The sequence below is a fragment of the Carcharodon carcharias genome, chromosome 6 (genome assembly GCF_017639515.1).
Source record: "Carcharodon carcharias isolate sCarCar2 chromosome 6, sCarCar2.pri, whole genome shotgun sequence".
Taxonomy (NCBI): Eukaryota; Metazoa; Chordata; class Chondrichthyes; order Lamniformes; family Lamnidae; genus Carcharodon; species Carcharodon carcharias.
Genome location: NC_054472.1, coordinates 55,882,207 through 55,909,838, shown reverse-complemented (window position 1 = coordinate 55,909,838; position 27,632 = coordinate 55,882,207). Strand labels below are relative to the sequence as shown.

Here is a 27,632-nt window from a genome sequence, read left to right as displayed (position 1 = left end):
TATCATGCATCATTGTTGTCTGCTGCGCCCTTTACAATCTGGCGCTGCAATGGGGAGATGAGCTGGCTGAGGAGGAGCTGGAGGTCTCCTTGGATGAGGAAGACTGCTGTGGGAATGAGGGATGAGAGCAAGGAGGTCCTTGATGGTGGTGATGACAGGGATGAGGGTCTCGCACTGGCTAGACAAGGCAGGTGTGCTTGGTAGGTCCTCATAGCTGCCAGATTTGTAGAGGATGATGACAACATGCAGTGAGGTGTCCCTGCAGATCCTCACATTGCTGTTGTGAACATTTGACTCTAGTCTGGCTTATGGCAGCGCCAATGCCCTCTGTGAGAATGCTCCTGTCATGGAGATGTAGTGGAGGCCCTAACCTTCGCTCGATCGCGGGAGGATGATGATGACATGCAGTGAGGATACTCCATAGATCTTCACATGGTCTCTGTGAATGTCTGACTCCTGTCTGGCCGAGGGCAGCTCATTTGTGCTCCATGATCAGGGCAATCTCAGAGATGCAGCCATGAAACTTTAGACACATCTGTTCACCTTCATCACCTGAGCCCTTCAGGAGCTGGTGCACAGCATCACTTGTCGCAGCTGCTGGTGTGATGGGAGCCAGCCCCACCAAATGTCCTGAGAGCACACAGAGAGTATGAGGAAACTCTGTGGCACCTGCCCACTACATTCCAGCAGCAATGACCAGCACCGCCAAGGCATCAGTAATGTTTCCAGGGAGTGTGAGGCTGGACCATCGCTGTGGTCTGAAGGCTGCACAGTGCACAGGGAAGAGGCCCTGGACTGAGACACCTGCCTTTTATCTTGTGCAGAAAGGTTTCACACCTGGGTGGCAAGAACACTGCTCATCAGAACAAGGAGCCATAGGCAGGGAGATATTCTTAGGACAAAAACAGAATTACCTGGAAAAACTCAGCAGGTCTGGCAGCATCGGCGGAGAAGAAAAGAGTTGACGTTTCGAGTCTTCATGACCCTTCGACAGAACTTCGTCGAAGGGTCATGAGGACTCGAAACGTCAACTTTTATCTTCTCCGCCGATGCTGCCAGACCTGCTGAGTTTTTCCAGGTAATTCTGTTTTTGTTTTGGATTTCCAGCATCCGCAGTTTTTTTGTTTTTATGACATTCTTAGGAGTTTATTGACAATAGTGAACTGTATGTACAAGTGACCAACACCCATGGCCAGGCTGTGCAACTACTTAAACCTAACCTTCCTAACCCTGCCACTATGTCTTAATGTCCCACAGACATCCACAGCAGAGGGGAAGGCAACCTGCTGACTGCCAAGTCCTGTCTGTGATGACCTTGACAGGCATCCTCTTGAGGGCCGAGACCTGGAGGCCCCCGGCCAGCTTTCGGGGTCCTGCTGTGTGGCAGTGGCACCCTCCTTGGCTGGTGAAGCTGGATCTGCTGAGGTCACAGGAAGAGGGGATTCGGATGGGCCGGATACTCCCGGAGTCGCCTGGGTGGTTGGCCCTGGGGTGTGCACCTTCTCACTATGGGTGCCTGAGGGCCCCTGGCTGACTCCATGAGGGGAAGGAGTAGCTGGTGTGTGATCGAGCTGCCTAGCACCCCTCTCGGGTATGTACTGTTGGGAGGCCAACTATGGCATCAGCGTTGGAGTTAAGCCCACGCAACAATGCAGGAGCGACATCCTGGACCAAGGTCTCCATGGCGGCCACCATCCTACCAGTGTTGACCTCGGTGCATTGGCATGCCGACGCTATCACCTCAGCATGAAAATGGACAGACTCTTTCATCGTACCTGCAAACTGAGGAGTGCAGCAGACATCCCTTCCTGATGTTCCCGAGCTTGCCTTTGCAGCTCCAGCAGCTGTGACATGACCGAGTCCAGAGGCTCATCTTGTGATTCAGACTCAACAGGCTCCTGACCTCCAGCAGTCCTCCAAGTGCCAGGGACCTGGGAATTCCATGCCGCTCTCTGCTGTGAATCAGACTGTGCACTGTGCTCACCAGTATGTGATCCCGTGCCTATTCTCGAGCTAAGTCCCACTGAGGTGTGTGTCTCTGCGCTGGTGGAGGGTGTGGGTGAGCGCTGTGATGGACATTCAAGGAGGGTGCCTTCAGATTTCCCTTCGGTGGTTTCTTTGGGGCTCGATTGGAGGCTCTGGGTCATGGACTGTGTCGGCTGTTTAGCAGATGTGCCTGTGAAAGCAAGGGGAGATAATTAGTGCATGGCAGTGGCCTGTGAAACAGGACACATCACTCATGGCATGTTTGTCTAATGGATGTTGCACTGCTGGATCCTCACCTGGTAGAGCAGCGCCAACCTCACCGTCAGCACAGGACCGGTCCATATACTCGACGGCCTGCTGGGTGGCTCTGTTTTCAAAGTCCGTGAGGATCTTGATTTCGGGCATTCTGCCACTGGTCTATGACCTCTCCCTCTTGTTGTGTGCCAGCTTGTCCTGCATGGATAGAGACTGAGAAAGTGTAAGCAGGACGCCTGCCAGGCCAGTTGATAGATGTGCCTGGCCCGTGTGGGTGCCATGGAGGGATGAGGACAACAAAGGTGAGTGTGAGACAGTGAATGGTGATGTCCATTGAAGTGGCCATGAGTGAGGGCCCTGTGGATGTGTGCTGCATTTGTGAGTGTGTGAGTTGAGAGTGATGAGAAGAGTGACTTACCCTGGCAGAACAGAGGGGATCATTCATCCTCTTGCAGCACTGGGTGGCTGTCCTCTTCTGAAGGGCGTTGGCACTGACCACCGCTGCCACCGCCTCCCAAGCTGGATTGGTCACGATGCTGCCCATCCTGCAGCCTGAGCAGGTGTACAGGGCATCCCAACAGGCTTCCAGAGCATCCAGCAGTCACTCAAGCGACAGTCATTAAACCGGGGGTCTGCAATCCTTTTTGCCTTTTCTGGCCATGTCTCCCAGGCAGCAGTGGTGAGCTGGTGGCGATATGCGCTTTGCTGGAAGCTGCCTTTTAAAGATGGCGGCTGGCATGATGCAACAACGGGGTGATGGCAGGAGGATGAATGAGAGTCCATCCGCCATGGAAACGGCGTATTTCCCGGAATGCATAAATAATAAGGCAGGTTTGGGACAATACGGTGTGAAAACCCGTCATCGCGGCCAGCGGCTAAAACATCACTTTATCCGCCTGCTCCCGCACTTAGTGCAAACCGGGAAAATTCCGCCTATTATCTGTTATTATGTCATTGCCATATCGGAGATTCTGCTACCTGCAAATTAACTTTGGTGCTTTCCAACATTACAACAAATGCCCACACGTCAAGTGTTCATTGGCTGTAAAGTGCTTTTGGACATCCTTGCACTGTGAGAGACCACTATATAAGTACAAGTTCTTTCTCTCTATGTCTTATCATGCATTCACACTGTAGTGGAAAGTGGGTTTTTACAAAACTCATGGGGCTGGATAATCGTCTTCAGTTGGGGAACTGCTGCCTCCCGAGAAGGCCCAAGGCAGCAATAGAGGCGGGAGGATGGCGAGGCTGGCAGATTAGATCACCCACCTTCGCTTACTGGGATATCAGCCCAGTCCAATTCTTGGTTGTTAGGTTTTCTAGTTCTCGGTGGTGTATTGGTAATGTCATTGGGCTAGTAATCCTGAAGCCCAGGCTAATGTTCTGGGGACATGGGTTCAAATCCCACTAAGGCAGCTGGTGGAATTCAAATTCAATTAATAAGTCTCGAATATAAATCAAATCTAAGTAATGGGGACCATAAAACTATCACCGATCATCATAAAAATCCATCTGGTTCCCTAATGTCCTTTGGGGAAGGAAATCTGCCATTCTTACCCGGTCTGGCCTACATGTAACTCCAGACCCACAGCAATATAGATGACTCTTAACTGCCCTCTGAAATGGTCTAACCACCAGCTCATTTCAAGGGCAAATAGGGATGGGCGACAAATGCTGCCCTTGACAGCAACACTGACATCCCATTAAAGAATAGAGAAAGACAACCTCATATCTCCCAAAACCCTTCTATGCTTAGCTAGGCATTCATAATAAGGCCATCTGGCAACTGTATCAACAGAAGCAGGTTCAGCAGATGGCCAGCCCTTATTTTTGTCAGATTACCTCATTATGAATGCTTGGTTAAGTTCCAAGACAGACTAATGGACTCAGCCCAGCAGGTGGTTGTTTACTCAGATGCAAAAGGGGAGTGCTAGCTTTGTCTGATTAATAGCTTTATTACTTTGTAATAACTGGGTCTTTGAAGTGGCTTTTCAATGCCTATGTGTTTATTTGGCCAAGATTAAATATTCCTTCAATGGGAATTTCACTGACTTTGTTTGAGGTATAATGCTGCGAAGATTATTGATAGAAGGTTGGGAAAACTTTAGAAAGCAGCACAGGATGGCTAAAAATATAGAGGGAGAAATTAAAGTTTCAGAGAAAACTAGCAAGGAATATAAAAACAGATGGTAAACACTTCTACAAGTATATAAAAAGGAAAAGAATAGTAAAAGTGAGGGTTGGACCCTTCAAGAGTGAGACTAGGGAATTAATAATAGGAAACAAAGAAATGTCAGAGATTTTGAACAAGTATTTTGTATCTGTCTTCACCATAAAAGACACAAAAAGCATCCCAAGAATAGTGAAAAAGCAGGGGGCAGAAGGGAAAGAGGATCTTAAAACAAACATTATCACTAAACAAAAAGTACTAGGAAAACAAATGGTATTAAAAGCTGACAAATCCCTTGAACCTGATGGACTGCATTCTAGGATTCTCATAGGAAGTGGCCGCATTGGTTGTAATCTTCCAAAATTCCCCAGGTTCTGACAAGGTCCCAGCAGACAGGAAAAACTACAAATGCAGCATCACTACTCAAGAGAGGAAGACCGAAAGCAAGAATTATAGGCCAGTTAGTCTAACAGCGGTCATTGGAAAGATGCTAGAATCCATTATTAAAGAGGTAGTAGGACATTTAAAAACTCACGACACTAACAGACAGAGTCAACGTGGTTTGTGAAAGGGAAATCATGTTTGACAAATTTATTAGAGTTGTTGGAGGATGGATAAAGAGGAACCATTAGATGCTGTATATTTGGATTTCTAAAAGGCATTAGAGGTACCACATAAAAGGTTACTGCACGAGATACAGGCTCATGGTATTGAGGGTGACATATTAGTATGGATGCAGGACTGGCTAACTAACAAGAAACAGAGTCTGGATAAATGGATCATTTTCAGGTTGGTTGTAACTAGTGGAGTGCCACAGGGATCACTACTGGGGCTTCAACTATTTACTCTCAATATTAACATCTTGGGTGAAAGGACTGACTATATTATAGCCAAATTTACTGGCGATACAAAGTTTGTAGGAAAGCAAATTGTGAGGAGGATACAAAGAGTCTACAAAGGGCTGTAATAGGATATGTGAGTGGGAAAAATGTGCCAGATGGAATATAATTCAGGAAAATGTTAAGCTCTTTACTTTGCTAGAAGAATAGAAAAGCTGAATATTACTTAAATGGAGTGAGACTACAGAATGCTGTGGTACTGAGGGATCTGGATGTCCTTGCACATGAACCACAAAATGTTATCATGCAGGTACAGCAAGTATTTGGATAGCAAATAGAATGTTGACCTGTATTGCAAGGAAGACGGCGTATAAAAGTAGGGAAGCCTTGCTACGACTGTGCAGGGCATTGATGATGCCTCACCTAGAGTACTGTGTACAGTTTTAACTCTCCTTACTTAAGGAGGGATATACTTGCATTTAAAGCAGTTCAGAGAAGGTTCACTAGGTGATTCCTGGGATGAAGGGATTGTTTTATGAGAAAAGATTAAGCAGGGGCTTGACAACATAGATCCTGAATGGATGTTTACTCTCGTAGGCGAATCTAGAACTAAGTTTAAAAATAAAGGGGCACCCACTTAAGACAAAGACAAGGAGGAATTTTTTTCTCCCAGAGGATCGTTCGTCGTTAGAATTTTCTTCCACAGATTGCAGTGAAAGCTGGTTTATTGAAAATATTCAAGACTGAGTGAGATAGATTTTTGATCTACAATGAGGCAAGGCTTATGGGGACAGGTAGGAATGTGGAGTTATGGTCACAATCCGATCAGTCATGAATTTATTGAATGGTAGAGCAGGCTCTAACCCTAACCCTATTTTTTATGATCTTATGATATAATGATGGACAGCTTTATTGCCTTGTAATAATTTGATCTTTCTTTGATGTGGTTTTTCAATGCCGGTGTGCTTATTTGGACAAGGGTTTTTTTTAAGGGAATGTTGAATGCCTGCCTGTAATGTTCATGAATCTTAAAAAAGCAAAGACTTGCCAGTCATTGGTTCTATGCTGAATGGATACTGGAAGAGTGCTTCAAAGGCACAGCAGATGTCAGGACATTAAATCAATGTGAAAATCAAACGCTGATTTGAAAATAGCTCAATCATCATTAACACATTATGACAAATGAACTTGACTAGAGCTTGTAAACGTACCTCATAAAAGATTCTCGATTCCACAGCAGGCTTCTCCCAAGATTCACACACTCACTTACCTAGTGGGGATCCCACAGGCCTCAGGAGCCCACCTGCCTACACGAAAGCACCAAAGACAGGGAAATTTTAATTTCCAGCTCGGATTTAAAATGTGAACAGTTTAAGTGAGTGTCGCATCTCAACCTGCCTCGAGTCCTGACCTGGCAAAAATGAAGGTGGCGGGATTAGTCAGGAAAATTCAAATTTGTGGCCCAGCACTCCTCCACTTTGGACCTCCCTTGGGTTTACTCAGATTGGGGAAATGAAAACTCATTTACGGCACAGAAGGAGGCCATTCGGCCCATTGTGTCCATGCTGGCTCTGCGAAGGCAATCTAGTCAGTCCCGTTCCGCCACTCAATCCCAGAAGCCCTGCAGGTTTATTTCTCTCAATGCCCATCCAATTTCCTTTCAAAGTCACTGATTGTTTTCACTTCCACCACATGCGCGGGCAACGGATTCCAGGTCATTACCACTTAACTGCGTAAAGAGGTACCTTCCTTTTATATCTCATGATGCGTTTACACTGCAGTGGAAAGTAGGCTTTCACAAAACTCATGGGGCAGAATTTTACGTCCTGCAGGCTGTTGCACGCCCGACCCGACCGGGCGTAAAGTAGCGCGCGATGATGTTGGGCGAGCGTCCTGACGTTATAATGAACTTATGTGATATTTTGGTTGGTGGGCGCGTGAGAGTGGGCAGTGCACCGGCCAACAATTGAGAAGCCTATTAAGGCGATTAATCAATTAATTAAATGCTATTTTTCACTCCCCGTCCAACCTTACGGTTGGCGAGTGGGCAAATTGGCCAGGCGGCCTTTGCATTTTTGAGGAAACCTCATCCATGGGCAGGATGAGATTTCCAACATTAATTAAAAATAAAATAAAACAGTTTTGACAGTAATTTTACTCTGTCTTTGTTCATGTGAGTGAGTCCAATATGGGGACATTCCTTTCATATTTCCAAAATCTTTATTCTTGACTTTAAAATTCTTCAGCTCCCTGAAGCAGCTCCCTGCCTTCAGGGAGCTTTCAGTGCACGCTCCCCTGCACACGCACAGACTCTTGTGCTCACCCTCCTCTCCAGCAGCGCTGAGCCTCTCAGCGTGCCATTCATGCTGGCTAGCTTTAAATTGACCAGCGAGGGTGAAATTGCAGCCGGGGGCTGATTGCGGGCGGTGGGCCATTTCCCAGCCGCTCATGGGCCTGCCTGTCTCACCCACCCAACAACCCAAAAATCCTGCCCATGGGGCCTGCTATCCTTACCCAATCTAGTCTATATGTGACTCCAGTCCCACACCAACACACAACTTCCCTCTGATGTGGCCCCGTCCACTTAGTTGTAACAAAAGCATTACAAAGGATATAAATACTCACAAGAAGGACCAGAACAGTTCAAGAGGAAAGCCCCCCAATACCTTCTAATGGATAATAAATGCTGGCTTTGTCAAACAACCCAGAAGGACATGGTGAATGAGGTGACCCAGACACTCGATTCACTGGCAGGGATATTCTGCATCTCACTAATTTGCCACAAGATTGTGGTCTCATTGCAGATTCTGAAAAGTTTAACATGACATATAAAAGTCATCAGGACTTTTCAGCCACTTTAACTGACCTAACCACATTTTATTGCATTATTTTTCTTGGTGCAGACTTGCATTTCAAATGTGCTGCCTTTGGCAGAGGAAAGTTGAATTCTCCATCCATAGAGCCGTAAGTGGGAATCCCACACTCAAAGGTGGGAAAGTGCAACTTGGCAGGGCCGCAGAGACAGGTGGCACAGGATCGGCTGCCCACTATACAGGGCACAGCCCAGGTTGGCCAAAGGCAAGTGTGGAGAGTTCCTCAATGGTAATCCAGGCTGCTGCCATCCTGGGATTCCCAATCTACACTATCAGGACACCCATTTGCCCACCAAATCCCCTGCTCCTGCAAGATGCTTTGATGGTAGCCATCCCAGCCCAATCATGAAACAATCAGTCAGAGCGCTAGGAGACAGCTGATCTGCTACTGTCCACTTTGTGTCCCAACACTGCAGTTGGGCTTCACCCCAATGAATGTTCAGACTAGCCCATTCCTATTGTCCCACAGTCCACTGAGTGAAGGTTAGACAATGGCAGCAGAGTCCATTTTGGGCAGAAGCGCAAATGGGACCTAAATAGGCACATACCACGATCAGCCAAATCTACAGTGCCATAGAGCAGAGTCACAGCCAGCCCTGGGGCAGTCTCAGGCAGGTCTACGGCAGGCCTGGAGTGCAAGGGAGCCTCAGGCACATGTGGAGTACGAGGGAGTCTCTGGCAGATTCGAGGTGTGGGCCTGTCTTGGGCAGATCTGGGGTATGAGGGAGTCTTAGGCAGATCTCAGGTATGGGGCAGTCTCGGGCAGACCTGGGGTATGCAGGGAGTTTTGGTACGTCTGGGCAGTCTAGAGCCTCTGGGGTATGGGCCAGACTAGGGCTGCCTGAGGTGTAGGCCAGTCTTGGGAAGTCGGGGGTGTGGGCCAGTCTTGGGGAGTCTGGGGTGTGGGCTAGTCTATGGCTGTCTGAGGTGTGGGCTAGTCTAGGGCTGTCTGGGGTGTGGGCCAGTCTTGGGAAATCTGGGGTGTGGGCCAATCTTGGGCAGGTCTGAGGTACAAGGGAATCTTAGGCAGGTATGGGGCAAGGGGCAGTCTCGTGCAGGCCTGGGGTATGGGGTAACCTTCAGCAATTCTGGGGTACGACAAAGTCTCAGGCAGGCCTTCAGTTAAAACTGCCCACAAGGCTGTGGGAGACATGATTCAAACTTTTAAATTCTATGCTGTAATTGACGGTGTGACTCTGTAACAAGAATAGAGGCCCCAATTGGAAATGGGAGGCTGAGCTGATTGTGTCAGTAACTCCAAAGGGAGAGTTAGACCAGTAACTGGGAAGAGATTTGATGGAGGGATATGAGAAGCATCATGGGTTACAAAGGCCTAGAAGATAACATGAAGATAATTTACAGTCAAATTATCATTGAGGATAATGTTCTTTGCTGCTAGTTTTGTGTAAATGCTCCAGTAACTTCAGGCAAGGAGGAACACGATTAAGTGCAGAAATCCAAAGGTTCGTCCAGTATTTTCTGGCCCCACCATACTCGATGTGACGGCCCAGTCAAAAGTCCATTCAGTGGGACCGGACAATCCCGGAAGTAGGCAGGGCCGGAAAATCCTTTCCTTTCTATCTGAGATGTGTCGCTCCACTACTAGTTTTGCAAAAATGGCAACCCGCTGCCTGACTCCCCATTGAAATGACTAAACTCACCAGTTAGAAACAGTCTAAAGTGACGCAATGAGCCTGTTTTGGAGCCATTTAAGATTTTGGCACATTTAAGCAAACAGGGTTCTTGGATTTCTGTTCATTAACACTCACTTAAGGGCCTCATCCCACCAGCACTGTTATTAACCCAGCAGTGGGTGGGGTCCTGCCATGTAGGAGCATAACAATGGGCTCTCAGGGTGTGTGGGGTACCCTTCATTCAAAGGCACTCTGTGTCTGATCGAGGGACCCTGCATCCAGAAGGGGGCGGTCCCATTAAAAGCTACCCACTGCCCTTCCTGCCAACACCTCCTCCCCATCGCGATCACAATCCTGTGACCCCCCTTCCCATCATCACTCACCTGTGCCTGGATCCCTCTTCGATTCGAGGCCTTGGGTGGGTGAGATACCAGCAGCAGCCACCACCTCCTCGGTGGCGCTCCTGAGTATGGAAAAGCTGCTGGCCTCCGATTGGCTGACAGCTCTCAGCAGGTGGGACTGCAACCCTCCGAGGTCCTTGATCTTGTGGGAAGGTACACTGCTGGCCCGTTAAATGCCTGAACGGCACAAGATGCAGCGATCTTTCTCAAAAAGAAGCAAAGCATGGCTCTTTCGACTCTCCAGCCAGTGGCTGAGACCCCTTATTTCCATGACTGATTTGGTATCGAATCCATCCACTCTAACTTACACTTCCTTTCACAGTCCTCGCTGTTAATTTCAGAATCCTTCAACCTGATTGGCTCTCACTCAGGTCTCAGGTGTCTGTTTCCCTTGAATGTGACTAGTTCCACAGAGATGGAACTAAAGAGACCTGCCAAAGCTGTGTGTGGATTTATTTTCATGGGGGAGAAGCCGCAATGATGGTAGATTCAAATGGGAAAAGATGGGAGGAGGCTCAAGTGGAGCATAAACACCAGTATGGACTGGTTGGGCCAAATGGCCTGTTTTTATGCCATATAGCCTGTGACTTCACAAATAACTTGAGCACACTCCATCAATTTTCCCAAGTGTAAAAAATGACCTCTAGGGGTTCACTTAGATCATGTGACAATTTATTTTTGCCAAAAAATTCACAAACATTGAGGAGTCTGATCACTAGGATTATAATGCACTACTGAGGCTTTCACTGTTAGTTTAAACAGTTACTGAGACTTTCCGTAAACTTCCCTTCAGCCATGTAACTAACACAGTTACTGCAGTGAGCACGAAAGTTACAGCCGTACTTCAGCGCTGGGGGAAGTGAAAGAATGAAACCTCTGCCTCTTAACAGCTGGAGGACAGGCATTCCACTTCAGAAACTCCAAGTGAAATAGAGACAACATTAATGAAACGTCATCAAATCTCCAGTCTGTTTCTTTGTATATTCACGTTTTTTTTTAAGAAACTGTAAGAAACGTAGCCTGAATGCAAAGGAGTCCTTCCTCAGCAATTATAGGCCCCAATTTCAATTCACAGCTGGTCCAAATCACCAGTCACCGGCTAAAGATACAATGGGACACAGTTTGAGCTTCAGGTAGAATCAAGTTCCCATTGAGAATGTCTACGGCCATCAGCTGTGGAATGTGACATGATATGTGCGTTTAGGGGGAAGGAGGAGGGAATAGCTACAAATGGGGAAGGGGTGTGAGAATTCCTCTTTTGATTATTCGAAATACTTCAACCTGGTTTTTAAGATGCTATCTGCAATAAATAAATTCCTGCAACATGACTTAAGCAATTTGTAATCCCAAACTATGAGAAATGAGCACTTTCAAACTCAACTACAGTCTTTTCCATTCCTTTAATACACATAAAAGCTTTTTGGAACAATCAGTAATGCTTTCAACGAATGGCACTTTGTAATAAAAGTGGATCCTTGCTTTTTTACTGAATGCAACTTTTAATGGCACATATGTAGTTTTAAACATTCGGTGCTGTAAATTAAAACTGGTCTTTCTCCTGAATCAGCACAAGCAGCAGGCCTGAAGTCATCAACCTTACATTCAAGAGTCTGCTCAAAGGGCTGCAGCCAACATCAGCAGCTCATGCACCAAGATGAGGTTAGCAACCCAAAACCACAGGCTACACTACACAAAAAGAAAGCCTTTTGGAACAGTTTGAAAAAGCTTTTGGCCAGTGTGAAGGTGAAATTGTTGGTGAGTTGAAGCTTTGTAGTTTTGGTGCTTGAAAGACCCTGAGATATTTTTCTACACAGATGCACATTGTTGAGGATATTGGATTTTGATATGGGATCATCTTTTACATTACTTGAGGGTCCATGAAACTTAAATAAAGAAATAGTCCAGCAACCTGTGCAATTTAATTAGCAGATGTTAAAAAAGCCACGATTGATTTAGTGACAGTATAATTTTGTTGAAGCAGGTGTATTCACAAACGTTTGAACTGTTACTAAAGAGCATGTGTGTTTGTGTGTGTGTCAATGTGTGTGTGTACAAGGCCACACATTCTGCTTTTTGATTTACTTTCAAGTGGGTATGAAATGGAAATGTAAACATTTTAAATTATTGTAATCCCTTCCTCCAGATTGGTGAGGTTACTCAGCATCGCCCACAGGCTGGAGAGATATTCATTCACCACACACACAGCCCCGCTCCCACACCCCTCGGCAGTTGTACCTTGGTTCTGTCCTTGGAACATTTGTCTTTTTATTCATAACTTTAAGCTCCAGTTCCACACCTTCAAGATTTATAATTAAATCAAGGGGCAATTTATTCATTTTTCGAAGTACAAGTCTGTATATATATTGCAGGGCAATTCTTTCACAGGGATGTACTCTCCCCCTACCAAGGGTCTCTGTTCCCTCCCTCCACTGATCCACAAGGGTCTCTGTTTCTCCCCCACCTCTGCTCTCATTCCCAGCCAATGTGATCTCCCCCTACCATGGGTCTCTGCTCCCACCATCCCCCGATCCACAAGTGTCTCTGTTTCTTTCCCCCCACCTTTCCCCACTCCCCAAATCCTAACCTCCCACCCACCATGTGTCTCCGCTCCTTCCCTGCCCCGACTGACAGGGGTTTCTGTTCCTTACCCCACCTTCCGCCTCACTCCCCAATCCCCCCTGCCCAGTGCGGTCTCAGCTCCTCCCCAACCACGGGTGTCCACTTCTGCCCCAGGGCTTTCTGTCCCTTCTTGCACCTCCCCCAACCTCCTCCTCGCCATCCAACTCCAACCTCAATCTGCTCCTGCTCCTTCTCCACCATGTTCACCCCACCGCACACTGCACCTCCCCGATCCTGTCCCTCAAGAAGAGTCATACAGACTCGAAACGTTAAATCTCTTTCTCTCTCTCCACAGATGCCTCCAGACCTGCTGAGTTTTTCCAGTATTTTCTGTTTTATATCAAGATTTATTACCATTCCACCTCCCATCATCTACTTGTGCGTATATATCTCTTCCACTGACCTGGATCAATCAAAACTGACAACAGGATAGTGCTGAACGCCAGCATCTAAAGCAAAGACTTGTTTTTAAATTGAATCGGGGCTCTGATAGTTACAAGAAGGGAACAGGGGAGGAAACCTGGAAATCCCAGGGAATCAGTCAAAGTTAATGGCACGACAGCAATTATCAATTTTATTCTGTTTCCCAGCCAACAGTCAGCAGGATCGACAGGCTGACTCTCTGCCGGGTGGGAAAGCCAGTGATACAAGGCCACGGTCCGGGACCCTCGTGGACCCTGGCAATCAGGGAAGATTGGGGCTAGGGGCGGTGTTGGAAAGCAGAGCTTGACAATCAGGAAGTGGGACCAAAAGATTGAAGCTTATTGATTGGAGGTGGGCGGGGTGAGGGGTGCGGGAGTCAGCCAACCACTGGCAGCCAGTTTGAGATTGAAGGTGGAGCGAGGGGTGGAATGAGAGCAATCAGGAGAGAGGAATTGATCAGAGTGTTGGGAGATGCGTGATGGGAGTTCACCAGTCATAGCAGTGAGGGAGGATAGGCTGAGATTGGCAGCAGTTTGAGGAGCTGGGGGGAGCTGCCCTGCCCTTTCCCACAGGGAGCACTCGAAAGAAGGTATCTTGTGCTGCAGCTGTCTGCTCCCACATACCTTTAGTTGCTCTTTTTCCCCAGGTCTGGGAGAACCGGCAGCAATGGTTGCAAGTGTATGATTTCAATATTCAATCTCCTAGGCAGGCCATAAACCACACAACCTACGACTATAAAAATGGCAGCTGGCTGCTATGCGGTGGGCTGGGGTGGTGATTTTTAATTTTTAACTCCCCTGACTGTCTCCCGCCCTTCATGGGAGTGGGGATGTGGGGGTTAATATCAACCCCATGGAATCACACAGCACTGAAGGATGCTATTTGGCCATTGTGTCTGTTTTGGCACAGCAGTTTAAATTGAGATAATATACCAACCAAAATATACTGAATCCACGGCCACAGGGCATTGACAAAGATTTACCAGTATGTACTGCTGGCAGGTAAGATACGGTACTGTCGATGCAGTCTCTGGTAAATACAGCCCACAGTTTAAGGGATTTTCCTTGCTGTTAAATTGGGATCCCCTGCTGTCTTTGATTGCAGCTATCAGTTTAGCCTTCTAAATGTTCCTTTTTAATAAAGGAATTATAATTGCCTCCCCTTCCCCTCAAATTACAGATAAACTAGCAGGATTTCCACAGCTAGCAATTGAACAGGTATGCAAAGTAGGCCAAATCAGCCAAAGGTTTCTTGGGTTTTTTTCCAGTTTGCTCTGCATGCATGGTGCTGAAATAGCTTGTGTTTCCTTTTAAGCATAGTAGCTTCCTCCTTTGTTATTTAAATGTGGGGCCCCATGTTTCCACAAATCAACAGACTATAGTTGAAGACAGAGTTAAACGTGGAGACAACCTTCATCAGCACAGGAAGAGGCTTTGGATCTTACGAAGCCAAAAAGTATCACGTTTTATTCTGGCTCCAGTTTCTACGACTGTTTTCCAAGAAGAGAGACAGAACCAAGAGCCTGATCACCAGCAAGAGCCAGAAACCCAACCCCTTCATAAACAGGGAGAAATGGAAAATCACCACCACCTTTCTGCTCTCAATTGTAATTTGCATTTCTAAATAATAATCCTCAGCTAACGATTAAGAGTGACTTTTTTTATTTATTATATACACACATACATTCTCTAAATGTGGGCATTGCTGGCAAGCCCAACATTCATTCCCCCTCCCTAATATCCTTTAGAAGGTAGTGATGGGCCTTTTTGTTGAACCACTACAGAGAAGGCGCTTCCACAAAGGTTTTCATTACCCTACTGCAAAAGGTGGTGAGGGAACCATCAAGAGGGAAAGACCTACTTCATCTCATCCTCATTTGGCACAGATGAACCTATCCATAACAGAATTAGTATAGTGACCACTGCACGGTCATAGTGGAGATGAAGTCCTCTCTTCCTACTGGGAACACCATTCATCATGTTGTGCGGCACTACCACTGTGCTAAATGGGATTGATGCAGTACAGATCCAGTAGCTCAAAACTAGGCATCTATGAGGTGCTGTGGGCCACCAGCAGCAGCAGAACTGTATTCAATCATGATCTGTAACTTCATGGCCTGACATATTCCTCACTCTATCATTACCATCAAGCCAGGGAACCAGCCATGGCTCAATAAAGGAGTATAAGAGGGCAAGCCAGGAGCAGCAACAGGCATATCTAAAGATGAGATGTCAACCTGATGAAGCTATTGCACATGACTGCATGCATGCTAAGCATGCTATAAACAAGACCAAGTGATCCCACAACAAATCAACCAGATCAAAGATCTGCAGTCCTGTCACATCCGATAGTTATTATGGTGAAGACGTAAACAACTTGATGGAGGTGGAGGCTCCAAAAATATCCCATCCTTAATGATGGGGGAGCCCAGCAGGTTAGTGCAAAGACCAAGGCTGAAGTATTTACAACCATCTTCAGCCAGAAGTGCCAAGTGGATTATCCATCTTGGCCTCTTCCTGAGGTCCCCAGCATCACAGATGCCAGTCTTCAGCCAATTTGATTCACTCCACGTGATATCAAGAAACGGCTGAAAGTGCTGGATAGTGCAAAGGCTATGGGCCCTGACAACATCTGACAATATTACTAAAGACTTGTGTTGCAAAACTAGCTGTGCCCCTAGCCAAACTGTTCCAGTACAGCTACAACACCGGCATCTACCCAGCAATGTGGAAAATTGGCCAGGTATATTCAATCCACAAAAAGCAGGACAAATCCAATCTGGCCAATTACTGCCCCATCAGTCTTCTCTCAATCATTAGCAAAGTGATGGAAGGTGCCATTGACGATGCTATGAAGTGACACTTACTCAGCAGTAACCTGCTCACTGACGCTCAGTTTGAGCTCTACCAGGGCCACTCAGCTCCTGACCTCATGACAGTCTTGGTCCAAACATGGATGAAAGCTGAATTTCTCAGGTGAGGTCAGAGAGATTGCCTTTGACATCAAGACAGCATTTGACTGAATGTGGCATCAAGGAACTTTAGCAAAATTGAAGTCAATGGGATCAGGAGGAAAACTCTCCACTGGTTGGAGTCATACCTAGCAAATGGAATGTTGTGATTTTTGGAGGCCAATCATCTCAGACCAAGAACATCGCTGCAGGATTTCCCCAGGGTAGTGTCCTAGACCCAACCATTTTCATCTGCTTCATAATGACCTTCCCTCCATGATAAGAAAAGAAAGAGTTGCATTTATCTAGCACCTTTCATGGCCATCAGTTGTCCTAAAGGGTGGTACAGGCAATGAAGTACTCTTTGAGGTGTAGTCACTTTTGTAGGAAATTTGGTAGCCAATTTGTACACAGTATGCTCTCACAAAGAGCAAATGATAATGACCAGATAATGTTTCTTCGTAATAATGATTGAGGGATGAATATTGACTGGGACTCCAAAAATAACTCCCCCGTACTTCTTCAAAGTAGTGCCATGGTATCGTTTACATCCACCTAAAAGATGGACCTTGGTTTAAATCCTCAACTGAAAGATGGTTCCTCCAACACAGCAACATTCCCCTAGTAACGCACTGAAGTGTCAGCCTTGATTTTTGTGCTCAAGTCCTAAAGTTGGAACTTGAACCCACAATATTATGACTCAGAGGCTACAGCTGGCAGTGATAAATACAGAAATGGGGATGTTCGCTGTTGATTGCACAGTGTTCAGTTCCAGTCACAGCTACTCAAGTAATTAAACATTCATGACCAAAAGGAGCAAGAACTGGACAACGTTCAGGCTTAGGCTTTATTATTATTCGCTCATGGGATGTGAGCATCACTGGCAAGGCCAGAATTTATTACCCATTCCTAACTGCCCTTGAGAAGGTGGTGTTGAGCTGCCTTCTTGAACCGCTGCAGTCCCTGTGGTGTAAGTTCACCCACAGTGCTGTTAGGGAGGGAGTTCCAGGATTTTGACCCAGTGACAGTGAAGGAACAGTGATATATTTCCAAGTCAGGATGGTGAGTGGCTTGGAGGGGAACTTTCAGGTGGTGGTCCTCCCATGCATCTGCTGCCCTTGTCCTCCTAGGAGGTGGAGGTCGTGGGTTTGGAAGGTGCTTTTTAAGAAGTCTTGATGAGTTGCTGCAGAGCTTCTTGTAGATGGTACACACTGCTCCGGTAGTGTGCGTCGGTAGTGGAGGCAGTGAATGTTTAAGGTGGTGGATGGGGTGCTGACCAAGTGGGCTACTCTGTCCTGGATGGTGTTGAGCTTCTTCCGTATTGTTGGAGCTGCATTCATCCAGGCAAGTGACAACTATTCTATCACATTCCTGACTTGTTTCTTGTAGATACTGGAAAGGCTTTGGGGATTTAGGAGGTAAGTCACTCTCTGCAAAATTCCCAGCTTCTCACCTGTTCTTATACAGCTGGTCCAGTTCAGTTTCTGGTCAATGCTAACACCCAGGACGTTGATGGTAGAACATTCAGTGATGGTAATGCTGATGAATGTCATGGGAAGATGCTTAAATTCTCTCTTATGGGAGATGGTCATTTCCTGGAAATTGTGTGCCGCCTATGTCTTTTGCCACTTATCAACCCAAGCTTGAATGCTGCATATAAACACAGACTGCTTCAGGATCTGAATGGTAATGAACACTGTGCAATAATCAGAGGACATCCCCACTTCTGACCTTACGTTGGAGGGAAGATCATTGATGAAGCAGCAGAATATGGCTAGGCCTGGACAGTTCCTGAGGAACTCTGCAGCGATGACCTGTGACTGAAATGATTGGCCTCCAACATCCACAACCACTTTTCTTTGTGCTAGGAATGACTCCAATTAGAGCCAGCCACATAAATACTATGATGACAAGGGCAGGCCAGAAGCTGCGTATTATGTGGTAAATCACCTCCTGAGTCTCCAAAGCCTGTCCACCATTTCATAATCACTTTTACTGATAGCAGCTTTTTACTTCCAGATTTGTTGAACTGAATGCCAATTCCCAAAATGCCATGGTGGAAATTGAACTCAGGAGCTCCAGAGTATTAGTCCAATCCTCTGGAATAGACCTGCTGAGTTTTTCCAGGTAATTCTGTTTTTGCTCTGGAATACTAGTTGAGTAACATAACTACTACACTGCCATACTCACTGTAAACAGTAGAGACCAATGTCATTTCAAATGCTCCAGAAGGAAAGGTCAATTGATGGGATAGGTAGATCATTATACAGAGAGAATACAATGCAGCTGAAGTGAAATAAATCTTACTGAAGGGTGAATTCATTATGCAACACTGAATGAATGTTCCTTTGCACCAGTATTGAAAAGTCAACTATCTGGTTACATCACTTTTCCACAATGTGGCATTTTACTCTGATCTTTGTCTCATGGGATTGCCAGTCACTTTCTCTACACCTTTAAACTGCCTTTTTAATCAGAATTATTCTCGATGATGGATACCTAGAAGTGTCTTTGCTGTATGTAAAAATATAAAATGCACTTTGAGTTTATATTTTCTCACAGAGTGTTTTGTTCCTGGGATTTGGAACAAACATTTTCTCAACTTGAAGTGAATGGGGATCACTAACAGATCAACATCAACAGGAAGCCAAAAGGTTCAATTGTTAATAAAAACAGAAAGTACTGGAAACACTCAGCAGGTCTGGCAGCATCTGTGGAGGGAGATCCAGAGTTAACGTTTCAGGTTCATGACCTTTCACCAGAACTGAGAGAAGTTAGAGATGTAATAGGTTTTGAGTAAGGGATGGGTGGGACAAGGACAAACAGATGGTCTGTGAGAGGGTTGAAAACAGGAGAGATTTGGGCCAAAGGGAATGGTGATGAGGCAAGAAAAGAAACAAAAGCCTGAATATAACGCTCGTTGGGCAGGTCCGCGCCCCACCCGACTGAGCGTAAAGTGACACGTGATGACTTTAGGCAACCGTCCCGACATCATCGCGCACTCACGCGATATTTCGGTCAACAGGCGCACGCCAGAGTCGGCAGCACATCCGCCAACAGTTAAAAGGCCTAGTGGGGCCATTAAAGTTATAATTGAAAGAAACTTTTCGCTACCTGTCCAACATTACGGTTGACGGTCAGGCGAAAAGTCCAAACGGCCTTTGCACTTTTCAGGAAACCTCATCCACGGGCGGGATGAGGTTTCCAACAGCAAATAAAAATAAAATAAAAAATGTAACATTTCATTAATAGCATGGCCCTGCTCATGTGACAGATGGGACATGTTTTATAACATTTTTAAAATCTTTATTTTTAATGTTTTAAACTCTTCATCTCCCTGAGGCACCTCTGTACCTCAGGGAGCTTTTCCAGTGCACACCTGTGCACATTGGCAAACTTGCGCTCTCGCCCTCCTCCCCCTCCCCCTCCCCACACAGGCAGCGCTGAGCACCTCCACTCGCGTTCCACACTGGGTGGCCCGCCAGCGTGAAATCGCGGGCGGTGGTCGGCTTCCCAACCACTCTCGCTGAGCCTGCCGGACGAGGAAGAAATCCTCCCCATAGAAACAAAAGATGTGCCTAAGACTAATTCTTTTGCTATTCAATCTCTCCTGTCTTTCACCATATCAAACCTTCCTTTTGTCCTTGTCCCAACCACCCTTTACTCAAAACCTATTACATCTCTAACTTTTCCCAGTTCTGATGAAAGGTAATTGAATTGAAACATATGTTTCTCTCTTCACAAATGCTGCCTCACCTGCTGAGTATTTCCTGCATTATCTGTGTTTTTTTTAGATTTCCAGCATCCACAGTATTCTGCTTTTTGATTAGTTCAGTTGTTAAGCCTATTTTCATTGACCAAAGGGAAACAATTATACAAGCATCTGAGTTTGAGGAGGCACAATTAATATAATAATTCAAGCATAAAATCTAACTTAAACAAAAATGAAAGTTATACATTTAAATTCTCTTATTGTTATCGGTGTTTACTAGATACTGTGGTGCCCACCAGTTGCAGAAAGCCCCAGTGTACTGGTAGACACTATATGCGCCTCCCCCAGAGCCATCCAGACATGAACAAGATGATGAAAGAGAGGTAGTTTAGCCAGAGTGACCTCTCCTCATGAGCCATGCTCGTTCTGGGACAGTCATGTAATGGACACAAGATGGATCATTTTGCAATGCTCTATGCTGGCATGGTGGTGAGAGTCAATAGAGATGAGCGTGGCTCAGAGATAGAGCTGCAATACAGCTGCACCGATTTCCTGACCCACATCAGCTGACAGGAAGCTGTACATTGGCAGCACAGCCTTAGAAGGTTACACCAGGGAAAGGGAAATGAGGCCATTTTTAAAAGAGAAAGGGAGAAATTTAATGGCACTTTGCAGAAGAGGCTAGTACCAAGTTTGACAGTGATCAAAGGGACTCCTGCCACTCAAAGACTTGAAGAATAGCAATGTGGGCAGCAATGCCCTGTAGAACTATATCCTGGGCACAAGTCAGCCTTTTCAGAACAGGTAGTGGGATAAAGGGGAAGGCTTGGAAATGTTATTAGTTTAGGTATCACATTTATATTACAAAAAGATTTCTGTGGAAATTAAATACCAACTGTATTTCCATAGCACCTTTATGTTGGAAAATAACCCAATGCACTTCACCGAAATGTAATCAGACAAAAACTGACACAGAGCCAAAGTAGATGTTCGGACAGGTAACCAACAGCTTGTTCAAAGACGTAGGTTTTAAGCAGTATCATACAGGAGGAGAGATAGAAAAGCTGAGGGAGGAAATTCCAGAGCTTGCAGCCTCGACAACTAAAGGCATGGCCGTCGATGGTGGGGGTGGAGGAAGTGGGTGATGTACAAGAGGCCAGAGTTCAAAGAACACAGAGTTATTGCAGTGTCACAGGGATGGAGGAGGTCACAGAAGTGAGGTGGTGGAGGATTGGAATAAGAGGATTTTCATTTCAAGGCATTGGTATTCAGAGAGCCAATGAAGATCAGCGGAGTGATGGGTGAACCTGATGCGGTGTGGTTCAGGATATGGGCACAAGAGTGTTGGGTGACCTTAAGGTTGTGGAGATTATGGATAGAAGCCTAACCAGGGGCAAATTATAATACAAGAGAAAAATACTGCAGATGCTGGAGATCTGAAATAAAAACAGAAAGTGCTGGAAAAACTCAGCAGCGTCTGTGGAGAGAGAAATTAAAGTTAACGTTTCGGGTCCAATATGACTCTTCTTCAGGACTTGAAACATTAATTCTGTTTCTCTCCCCCAAGATGCTGCTAAACCTGCTAGGTTTTTCGAGCACTTTCTGTTTTTATAACAAATTATAACAGTTGAATCTGGAGGTAAGAAGAACAGGGATGAGGAGAGTAGAATTGGTAAAGCGGGAACAAAGTTTGTGGTGAGGGATCCGAAGATGGTGATGCTGTTTAACTGGAGGAAATTGTGGCTCATCTAGGACTGGACGTCGGACAAGCAGGTTGGCAACACAGAGGCATTGGAGAGATCAAGAATGGTAGGGATGAGGTAAAACTGAGTTTTGTCAGCATAACTGTGGACCTGATGCAAAACTGTTGGTGGAAATAGCGCACAGATTAAGGAGTTGATGTAAATTTATAATTACTGCGCTGAGAAAGAACAATACAATTCAGAGCAGGAAGGAGCAGTGTATTACAGTCAATCACAAATGATGTTGCAATGAATTGTATATACCAATTCTATTCTGTAACTACTCTTTGATTAATGGCAGTGAGGGAAGTGAGGTCAATCTGAATCAACATAATGGTAATAAAAATATAATTTAGGCTCCTGCTGCAGGGGAGTTTTCCCTTTGTCTGGTAGGTTTGAGTCTCAACAACTGTTCCAGCTGAAGTGTTCAGCCCAAGTCCCAACATCCCCACTGCTTGTTCTTTTTTATTAAATAATGGGATACATTTCCTAGTTAGCAGGTAATCTAGGTAATCATTTCCACATGGAGCCCTTGTACTGTTAGAACAGTCAGGGACAAATGCCTTCAACATGAGACGGTGATGCTAAAAAAAGTCAAGCCAATCGAATTACTGAGAAAAGGACAAAAAGAACTAGTAGACAAAAGGAGAAAAGGTGCATCTAATAAAATGTCCTGAAATATAAAAATAACAAATAAAAATAGAAAATGGGAATTTGTAAATGGGAGTTCTCTCTATTTGCTCCATTCATGCTTTCACTTGTCAGGAGACTTTAAAAGAATTTAAGTTTATAAGGCGCTTTTCACAACCTCAGGATGTCACAATGCATTTTACTGTCAATGAAGTTCTTTTGAAGAATCGCCACTGTTGTAATGCAGCAGCCAATTTTGCACAGCAAGCTCCCACAAACATAATGACAAAACCATTTGTGTCATAATGTGTAAATTGAAAGATAAATGTTGTTCAGAATACTGAGGAGGACTCATCTGCTCTTCATTGAAAATGTGCCATAGGATCTTTAAATTTTTCCTGAGTACAAAAGGGCCTTAGTTTAACATCTCACCCAAAAGACAGCACTCAAGTGTCAGCTTAGATTATGTGGTCAGGATTCTGGAGTGAAAATTGAACTCCCGATCTTCTGACTCTGAGGCAAGACTGTCAACGTCAAGCCACAGCTGAGACATTAGCTCCTGCGCACCATTACTTCATCGTATGTCATCTGTACTTTCATTTTCAATGAAGTGAAATATTCAGCCCAAGTGCCAACATCCCCAATGCTTGATCTCTTTTATTAAATAATGGGATAGTTTCCTAGTGACCAGGATTAATTATGGACTTCATTGGCTCTGACCATGAAAGGGACTATATAAATGCAAGTTTTTCTCTTTTTTTTTTAACCATCAATTGTGAAGCCGCCAGTGTACATAGGGACTCACAGATGCCTGAGGCTTCCCCTCCACAGATGATCCCTCATTGAACAGTTTATGTTGCCCTGCACAGGATGAAACTCATTTAAGATTCCAGGTTTAACATGGGTGTGGAGTTATTTTGGTTTTGCGTCAATGTTGAATGTATGCGTGTAAATTGGAAGTTAAGGGTGAACTGATTCCAAAGCAAAGGGGAATGTGAGTTGTTCCTCTAAGGAATCTCACTCCAGCATCAGTTCGGACCCCCAGTCTAGATTCAGGCTACATTTACACTGAAGTGCTGATGCGAAGTGAAACCACTCCAGAATCATGTGGCCATTGTCACATAAATGCAGTCCTAGTCAAGGTTGAATTTCAAACTGGTTTGGAGCCCATCAAACTTAGGTTGTACAGTATAAATAAAGTCATTCTTCCTTGATGAACTCCAGGATATTTAGAAAATGGTGTGTTATACCAATATTCCGTTGAAAGCCAGATGGCAAAAAAATTGTGCCTGTCTGGCTAGCCTACCTTTGTGGATAAATTGTCCACTGTGGATTTTTCAACCAGCCCTACAAGTTCGACAGACTAGTTAGAAGATAATGTTTGCAAGCAGACTACTTGCATTTACCATTTCCTAAACTGGGTTCACTGACTCTCTGAATCCTTCTCACCACCAAATGTCAACTCACAAAGTTCAATAACCTGAAGAGAACAGTCTTCCAAACACAGTGAACAAGAATGTTCACAATTGGAAAACAAATTGATTTCAATGTCCAGTTAACCTCACCATCTTCCATTTTATTTGAACTAATACTGGCCCCTTTCTTTAATTCTTTATTTGGATCAAACCTAGTTTTAAATGCAAAATATAACCTAATGCTTCATTGAGGTGTGCATGCACAATGTAGTGAAATTCTTTGAAATTTTGTTGCTATTTCAGGGTGGGGGTTGGACGGGGAGGAAGGGACAGAGTTGTAAAGTGGTGTAAAGTGGAGATGTGACTGAAGGTACAGTGAAAGAGAAGTCGGTTTGCAGGTGAGTAAAGATAGCAAGACGGAGAAAGAGAACTGTAGACATCAGGGACATTGTGGTATCAATGATGCTATTGGAGGTAGCTGCATTTTAGAGCAGCGAGGGTGGACATAGGGTGTAGGATTGGAGAAAATTGAAGAGTTGTGGTTTAGTGAGGCCATTTTGAAGACAAAAACAAGATCTTTGAAACAGAGTACATCAGAGAGTGCAGGTGACGAAAGTGTGGGACAGGATCCGAGCTCAGGGCTGGGGATGAATTTGGAGTTTCTGCTTGTGGAGCTAAAAACACCATTGGACAACTTGAGCTTTGAGCTGATGTGGAGACAGTGCACAGTGGATTTCAGTGGAGACAGTGCCCAGTGGATTTCAGTGGAGATAGTGGATTTCAGTGGAGACAGTGCACAGTGGATTTCAGTGGAGACAGTGCACAGTGGATTTCAGTGGAGACAGTGCACAGTGGATTTCAGTGGAGACAGTGCACGGTGGATTTCAGTGGAGACAGTGCACGGTGGATTTCAGTGGAGACAGTGCACAGTGGATTTCAGTGGAGACATTGGATTTCAGTGGAGACAGTGCAGTGGATTTTAGCGGAGACAGTGCACGGTGGATTTCAGTGGAGACAGTGCACGGTGGATTTCAGTGGAGACAGTGCACAGTGGATTTCAGTGGAGACAGTGCACGGTGGATTTCAGTGGAGACAGTGGATTTCAGTGGAGACAGTGCACAGTGGATTTCAATGGAGATGGTGGATTTCAGTGAAGACTGTGCACAGTGGATTTCAGCGGAGACAGAGCACGGTAGATTTCAGTAGAGACAGTGGATTTCAGTGGAAACAGTGCATAGTGGATTTCAACGGAGATAGTGCACGGTGGATTTCAGTGGAGACAACGGATTTCAGCGGAGACAGTGCACGGTGGATTTCAGTGGAAACAGTGCACAGTGGATTTTGGTGGAGACAGTGCACGGTGGATTTCAGTGGAGACAGTGCACGGTGGATTTCAGTGGAGACAGTGCACAGTGGATTTCAGTGGAGACAGTGCACAGTGGATTTCAGTGGAGACAACGCACGGTTGATTTCAGTGGAGACAGTGCATGGTGGATTTCAGTGGAGACAGTGCATGGTGGATTTCAGTGGAGACAGTGCACAGTGGATTTTAGCGGAGACGGTGCACGGTGGATTTCAGTGGAGACAGTGCACGGTGGATTTCAGTGGAGACAGTGCACGGTGGATTTCAGTGGAGACAGTGCACAGTGGATTTCAGTGGAGACAGTGGATTTCAGTGGAGACAGTGCACAGTGGATTTCAATGGAGACGGTGGATTTCAGTAAACACTGTGCACAGTGGATTTCAGCGGAGACAGTGCACGGTGGATTTCAGTGGAGACAGTGGATTTCATTGGAGACAGTGCACAGTGGATTTCAACGGAGATAGTGCACGGTGGATTTCAGTGGAGACAACGGATTTCAGCGGAGACAGTGCACGGTGGATTTCAGTGGAGACAATGAATTTCAGTGGAGACAGTGCGTGGTGGATTTCAGTGGAGATAGATGGGGGCGGTGGGTGTGTCAGCAGGGAATGATTCAGAGGTGAAAGCAAGGAGAGATATGGTTGGGGGTGGGGGGGATCTGATAACTGAGTTCAGGGAGTAAAAACTCAGCTTCAGTTGCCAAGGAGCAGGAAGTAATCAGGGACCTGAACTGTGACATTCCTGGGAGAAGTCAAACAGGATGGATATAGCTACGTTGTAGCTACACAAATATAGCCAAAATCTGAAATCATCATTCACTCCCTGGGAGCAAAAAGTAGGCAACATAACCATGAATTATTTCATTGCTGGAACAGTCTCTCACTGTAACATTCATGAGTTTCAACACTGATGAATAAACACTGGTGATTCTCCTGCTCATGTGGGTAGGTAGCATTCTTTAAATTACAGTATAAATAAAATGCAGCCATACTTTTCCAACCATGAGAACATTTTGCATATGCAGGTTAAAATATAAACTCAAAGTGCATAGAATGATTGAATTCACAATACACACTAAGTCCTATTGTTTCATAAATGTAAATGTAAATTTTTCTTCACACTGTTTCGAGACTAGGAAACACGTTGCACCCTTTCCCTTTAAAAGATAAATCAAGAAGATGTGCAAGAAGTTATTTATTTGTAAACCTATTTCAGTAAAATCCTACATCAGCCCTGTTTTAACACAAGCATCTCTGTCACAATTGTATGGCCAAACAACCCTTTCCACTACACTTCTCAGTGACCATATGGTTAGTGCTGGGAGCCTGAGATGACTTTCTAGCCATCACTGCCAGAGACTCAAGCTAAATAGTTAAAACAAACCGATTACTAACATAAGCTGCTAACAGGCAGTTTCAGCCTCAGTCTGTACCACACAAATCTTAAAAGCCTTTGAATGAGGAATTCCTTTCCATGTCCTCATTCATGTCCTCACCCAACCCCCGTTCCCTAAAGTACAAACATTCCTTTTACCAAACGAGGAAAGTTTGTGATTGGAAAGTTGTTGAAATAAAACTTAAGGAACTGATGAGTTGCAAGAGAAAAATGAATGTCAGTACAGGCTCACTTTTACAATTCAAGCATTTCTATTTCCCAAATTCAAATGTAAATGCAAGGGTACATTATCTGATTTTATTCACAGTACAGACTTCATACTTGTTTCCCAAGTAGAATATAAAGTCTCCTTCATAACTTCTGCCAAACTGAGACTACAAAAGTTAGTCAAGATGCACACTGCCGTTACAGTTTAACCCTCATTCCCCAGCCCTCTCCCTCCTGCTGGTCCTTACCTTCCAGAACCTGGGCGGCGTTGGTCATTCTGCAACACCAGAGTAAAAGGAGCATCTGGGCCAGGGTGGTCTTGCAGAACCTACCACACACACACGAAGAAAGGGGAGGAGGGGGGGGGGGGTGGGTGGTGGAGGAGGAACCAGACAGCAAGTTAGCAAAAGGCAGGCAGTAAACGGAAAACAGAAAGCTAGAGAGAGAGAGTGGTGGGTACAGCTCCTTACCTGCAGTCCATGTCTGATGTTAAGAGAATGACCCAGTTATGGCCACATCGGTGGGAGTTAGAAGCCCGCTTCAGCTGCCAGCGAGCAAAGTGAGTGACAAAGGCTGTGACTCAGAGACTCTACTTTCTAACTCACACACAGTGTAATCTGAGCCCTTCTCTTTAAGGAAAGATACAGACAGCCGTCTGGCAGCCCCAGGCTGGACCCCCCTCCTGCTGGACCTCCCTCTTTCCCCACCTCCTGAAATGGAAAATCCCTCCTCCCGCCCTGACCCATCTCACTCAGTCAGGGAGTAACCAGTCCTTTGAGCTGCCGGCTGCTGAGCTCGCGGCTTTCTTAACTGGAGAGATACAGCAACTTCAGCATCCATACTGCAAGGACTCGAATCCGACATTGAAACTAACCAGCGGCCACTAAATCCAGGCTGCAAATAATAACCACAGCTAGCCCTAAAACTAAGCAGAAACACACATACTGGATAACCAGCAACCAGCATTAAAACTAACCAGCTGGTATCAAATCCAGGCTACAATCGCAGCTAGCTTCAA

The 27,632-nt window shown here is 45.5% G+C and overlaps 1 protein-coding gene across 1 annotated transcript in view; it reads right to left on the bottom strand.

The window, feature by feature from the left end:
• Positions 1-27,211, bottom strand: part of LOC121279055 (collagen alpha-1(XVIII) chain-like) — a 539,532-nt gene extending 512,321 nt beyond the window's left edge. Inside the window, exons 1-2 of the mRNA XM_041189891.1 lie at positions 27,085-27,211; positions 26,863-26,942 (exon numbers count right to left, since the gene is read on the bottom strand). Of these exons, the coding sequence (XP_041045825.1) occupies positions 26,863-26,942; positions 27,085-27,095 (91 nt within the window). The 5' untranslated portion in view covers positions 27,096-27,211. The remainder of the gene's footprint in view (positions 1-26,862; positions 26,943-27,084) is intronic.
• Between the last annotated feature and the right edge of the window lie 421 nt (positions 27,212-27,632).